At 42.6% G+C, this 5,637-nt stretch overlaps 1 protein-coding gene across 1 annotated transcript; it reads right to left on the bottom strand.

Moving 5' to 3' along the window:
* Positions 1-379: 379 nt before the first annotated feature.
* LOC114656254 (lysophosphatidic acid receptor 6) lies at positions 380-1,667 on the bottom strand. Its single transcript, XM_028807738.2, has one exon. It carries the CDS (start codon positions 1,617-1,619, stop codon positions 660-662), a length of 960 nt encoding a protein of 319 aa, XP_028663571.1. The 5' UTR covers positions 1,620-1,667; the 3' UTR covers positions 380-659.
* Positions 1,668-5,637: the final 3,970 nt, after the last annotated feature.

The following is a 5,637-nucleotide window of genomic DNA, read 5'->3' as shown; positions in this document are numbered from 1 at the left end:
TGCCCCATTACCAGTCCCCATCCATCCATCCATCCATCCATGTTCCAACCCGCTGAATCCGAACACAGGGTCACGGGGGTCTGCTGGAGCCAATCCCAGCCAACACAGGGCACAAGGCAGGAAACAATCCTGGGCAGGGTGCCAACCCACCGCAGGACACACACAAACACCCACACACCAAGCACACACTAGGGCCAATTTAGAATCGCCAATCCACCTAACCTGCATGTCTTTGGACTGTGGGAGGAAATCCATGCAGACACGGGGAGAACATGCAAACTCCACGCAGGGAGGACCCGGGAATTGAACCCAGGTTCCCAGATCTCCCAACATGCGAGGCAGCAGCGCTACCCACTGCGCCACCATGCCGCCCTACCAGTCCCCAGTTTACCCCTTTTGATGTTCTAAGAGCAAAATCCACACAGACACAGGGAGTGTTGGCAAAACCCCACACAGGAAGTGAAAAGGCTGGGCATCGAGCCCAGACTCTTGGGTACTAACCACTACACCACCATGCTGTCCGTGATTATAAAAAAAAGAACATCTGGAGCACAAAAATATGCCAGCACTTGAAGATGTGCCATGTGGTCACAACAAGTCCTTTGTCATTTGTGGTTTTGGCATCTGTAAGTGTACATGTGTGTGCTTGCATTGAAATTTCACTTGCAGCTGTCAGGTCCGTAAATCGTGTACACCCTCTTCTTCCTCGGTGGCCTGAGCCTCTTGAAAATGCTCCAGCTGAATTTGGCCGTTGCAAAATAATACATGAGCGGGTCAAAGCAGCTGTTGAGGCTGACAGTGGCCATGGTGATCCTGCGCAGCTTGTAAAGGACCTCAGTGCAGGAGCAGCTCTTGATGTGCCCCACTCTTGCCAGGAAGTAGAGGAGATGAGTGATGTGATAAGGAAGGAAGCACAGGATTAGGATGCTCAGGGTGATGTAAATGATCCGAAGTGCCTTTCTGCTGCTGGCATTGCGGATTTTGGAGATGCGTCTGGCAATTAGAGAGTAGCAGATCATGATGATTGTGAAAGGAATAAGGAAGCCAAAGAGCAAGCCACAGATGTGATAGACCGCCATTTGCTGAGACCACTGTTTAGAGGTGAAGTTTTCAAAGCAGTTAGTGATGTTGTTACGTGTGTTGATCTCCGGGGCATAAAGTAACAAGGAGAGCATGAAGCCAGCTGCAATGGCCCACACCAGCATGCTCACTTTTATGCTGTATCTGGCTTTCTGAAGCTTGATGTAAGTGTAGGGAAAGACGACGGCAATGTAGCGGTCGACACAAATGCATGTTAAAAAGGCACTGCTTATGTAGATGTTGGTGTGGTAGAGGGTCCCCGTGATCTTGCAAGTCACATTCTCAAAGATCCAGTTATTCTTGTTTAAGTGATAATGAATCCGAAAGGGCAGCGTGAAGATGAACATGGTGTCCACAACAGCAAGGTTGATGATGTAGGTGTTGGAAGACAAGTGATTGGTAATTTTAAAAATGAAAACATAAAGAGCCACCAAATTTCCAGTCAGTCCAAACACAAACACCAGAATGAACACAACTGGGAACAGAATAAACTGGAAGTCTGCCGTTATCTGGCCACAGCCTTCTAGTGAGTTCGACATGGCTGCAGTGAGGCCTAACTGATATCAGATGTGATGTTCTTCAGATCTGTCACACATTCTTCTAAAGATTCGAGCTATTTATTTATTTATTTATTTTTTTTGCTCTTCCAGGCTTATGTGAGATGGTGCTGACAGAATTCAAAGGCCAGAATCTTCCAGTCTGAAATGAAATTTCAAGCAGCCATGAATGACAATGAAAAGGATATAACTGTAGGTGAGTAAACAGTCAAGAAATTACATTTTTAAAAATACCTTCAGGAAATATATATAAAGTAGAGTATGCCATGTAATCACCCGCTCTCTAGCTTGCAGCATTCATTTTAGGGTCACAAAGAGGCAGGAGACATTGGGTACAAGGCAGGAATCGACCCTAAACAGTATGTTGGTCCTCTATAGCAGGGGCTGCCAACTCTGGGCCTGGAGGACCACCATGGCTGTAGGTTTTCATTCTAACCCTTTTCTTAACAAGTGACCTGTTTTTGTTGCTAATTAATTTCTTTTGAATTAATTTTAATTGACTTGCTCTTCAAGACTCAGACCCAATAATTGCTTCTTTTTTCTTGATTAGCTGCCAAACCATAGTGAGATAGAAAATGAGCCAAAACAGGACCAGAAAACTGTGGCTATCATACAATATCTGAAAATAAAGAAAGATGAAGTTTTCAGGAATGTTGATCTGCTCGGGTCCACAAAACATTTAACCAGTGCTCTTAGAAAAGAGAAAATCAACAATTTTCAGAAATGTATGCTGTTGTACAATGAGAGCAACAAGCCATGGAATTAAAGAACAGGTTTTAATTAACAATAAGAATCGGCGCCTAATTAAGCAACTGGTTAGAGTGAAACTGGTTGGAGTTTGAGGCCCTGACTTAGTTGGTCTTCTGTTGGCTCCCTCACTTCACATTTCATTTCTGTTTGGGTGCCATTTAAGAAAAGAAATTAAACAATTCAGAGGAACAATGAAGAATTTCAAGGTTAACAAATCTTAAAAAAGCAATTCAATTAAAATGAATTCACAAGACCTGCAGTGGGCTGGCGCCCTGCCCAGGGTTTGTTTCCTGCCTTGCGCCCTGTGTTGGCTGGGATTGGCTCCAGCAGACCCCCGTGACCCTGTAGTTAGGATATAGCGGGTTGGATAATGGATGGATGGATGAATGAATTCACAAGAAGTTAATTAGCAGCACAAACAGGGCACTCATTAAGAAAAGGGTTAGAATGAAAACCTGCAACCATGGTGGTCCTCCAGGACCGGACCTGGTGACCCCTACTTTATAGGCACCCCTTACACACACACAGACCCACGTTCACTCACAGAAAAGTAACATTCACCTCTCACCTACCTTTATACCGGAAAAAATATTGCTCAGTCTCGAGGACTCAGATAGCATTTCCGTAATATATAAAACTATTTTACAGTCCCCACCCCCCTTTCAAAGATCCAAGAGAACAGTGGGAAAAGGATCTCTTACTCAATATTTCACAAAAGGAGTGGAAAGTAGCAATGCACAGCATTCACTCGAGCTCCATATGCACAAAGAATAGAATTATTCAACTTAAAATTATATATCAAGCACATCTCTCTCGTTTAAAATTGTCCAAAATGTTTCCAGTGTAAGATCCAACCTGCAAACGTTGCAATCGAGCTCCAGCCTCATTGGGCCACATATTTTGGGCCTGCACCAAATTAACCTCATTCTGGACCAAAATCTTTAAACGCCTATCAGACAGCCTTGGTGTCCCAGTCCCTCCTAATCCACTAACAGCTGTGTTTGGTGGACTTCCAGATGGTCTTAAAGTGGAGAAGAACAAACAAACTGTAATTGCCTTTACTTCACTATTGGCACGTAGACTTATCCTGCTCAACTGGAAGAATCCTAACCCACCTCTTTTAAGTCAGTAGGTAACTGATGTTATATACTATTTGAAACTGGAAAAAAACAAATTCGCACTTAGAGGATCTGTACAAAACATTTTCAAAACCTGGCAGGATTTAATCAATAACATTTTAGAATAAGCATTTAAATTGAGAAAGAAGATCCTTTCCCCTCTTTTACTCCATTTATTTTTATTCATTTATTTTATCTATTATTTACCTTTACTAGCATAAAGTTTTACACTGCTGGCCTAGCTCTCTTTCTCAGAAGTGAGAGTTGATTTGTTTCAAACCTTTTTCCTTTTTTTTTTCTTTTTGTAAAACTTGAGTTATGTGTATGGAGTGTTATTTGATTTTAATAAATTCAATAAAAAAAAAATTAAATGTGGCAGAAACGCACTTGCAGAGATGGTGAGAACATATAATCGGTCATCTTTATAAACTCTTCTAGATTAGGGGTCTCCAACTCTGGTCCTGAGGCCTCATTTACTGTATAAAGCTTGCATACCCACATTTCAAGTGGGTTTGTAGTTGGCTTCAAGTAGTAGTTGGGGAGTTGAATTGTCCTTCACAATGATGATCAAAAGTGATGAATCCTTAGCCACTACAGCCACCTTAGCTCTCTGGTGACACCACCTGCTTAATGCCCAAAAAGCCTTGAAGGTCACAAGACCCTTTACAGTATGTAAATAATACCAAATCATGAGAGAGTTCTGACTACTCAGGGCTGGTCATAGGACACCTTCACAGTGCAGCAGATGTCCTGTCTCATTCAAAGTCCATAACTGAAATTTTCCTTGCAGTGGCTCACACCAGAAAGAGCAAGCCCAACCTCCCACCTAACCAGGGAGCTCATTTATAAAGTTTGCGTATGCAGAAAAAGAGACTCTAAATGTGTGTACACAAATTCCCACACAAACGTTAAGATTTATAAAAGAAATTTGACAGGGGAATGTGTTTATATTTATGACAACTCTCACCCATGCATATGCAACATTTTGGAGAAACTGGGGAAATGAGGACACCCTTGATCAGGTAGGGAAATGCAGGCAAATCAGATAAGTGACGACTCACACGAATAATAATTCATATCACTGAGGTGTTGTTATAACGTGCATTGACGTGACAAACATATTAAAGCACAAATGTGACAGATACGATACACAGTCTGTATTTTAGTTCCCTTTGAAGAGGACCAATGCTGCGTATTTGCACTGAAGAAACATTTTTTTTTGTCAGGTTGCATTGGCTACCTGTTGTCACCTCACAGGGAAGTGGCTGATGGGTCAGGAACTTCTCAGCTAAGCTTTGCTCCGTCATGCCTGCTGTGCTGGAAGCCATTAATTGTCTGGTGAGGTACTATATCCAGTTTTCGTGTGGTGTGGGTGCACATACATAAAAGTCAGTTTGCACTGGTGTTCATTTTCCTTACGTAATCAGAGCACTTTAATGCATACATATTGAATTAGGGGGGTAGCACTGCCACATAATGTATTTTCGGGTTTGTCTTTTGTATCTCTGTGTCGTCCTCGATGTAAACTCTGTCATCACCCAAGCATCTATAGTAAAGCAGTGGGAAAAATTGGGCAGATGGCCATAAGGAGGACCTTTGAGGGCTATGGTCCGTTGCAGTAATTTCTGGAAGGTTTCCATGGTAAATGAACGCTAATTTATAGTTGAAAAGGAGCACGAAAAAGCAGGAGAAGGAGGGAGACGACACAGAGCACAATCGTTGTGGTGGAGAATGCAAATGATAATAATAATAATAATTCATTAAATTTATATAGCGCTTTTCTCAGTACTCAAAGCGCTATCCACACAGGGTGGAACCGGGAAGCGAACCCACAATCTTCCACAGTCTCCTTACTGCAAAGCAGCAGCACTACCACTGCATCACCTGTGAGGACAATGATGTCTATCTACAACCAGATAGGAGATTGCCTCACTTAGAGGTCAAATCCTTTTCCAATTTGGAGGTGGCCACCTTGAAGACTTCATCAGCCAACGTGCTCCTGGAAGAAGCAGACGGGACAGTCAAGAGTTGTTTAGATTGAATGAGCTGAAGGCAGGGTTCATTTTTCTGGGAAAGCATGTTTTGGAGACACAAAAAAGAACTATAATGTCATTTCAGAAGTGACAGAACTG

Source organism: Erpetoichthys calabaricus, chromosome 8 (genome assembly GCF_900747795.2).
Source record: "Erpetoichthys calabaricus chromosome 8, fErpCal1.3, whole genome shotgun sequence".
Taxonomy (NCBI): domain Eukaryota; kingdom Metazoa; phylum Chordata; class Cladistia; order Polypteriformes; family Polypteridae; genus Erpetoichthys; species Erpetoichthys calabaricus.
This window is presented reverse-complemented; position numbering and strand designations above follow the sequence as displayed.

Excerpts from the sequence above, each read along its gene's own strand:
- LOC114656254 (XM_028807738.2), bottom strand. The coding sequence starts at position 1,619 with ATGTCGAACTCACTAGAAGGCTGTGGCCAGATAACGGCAGACTTCCAG.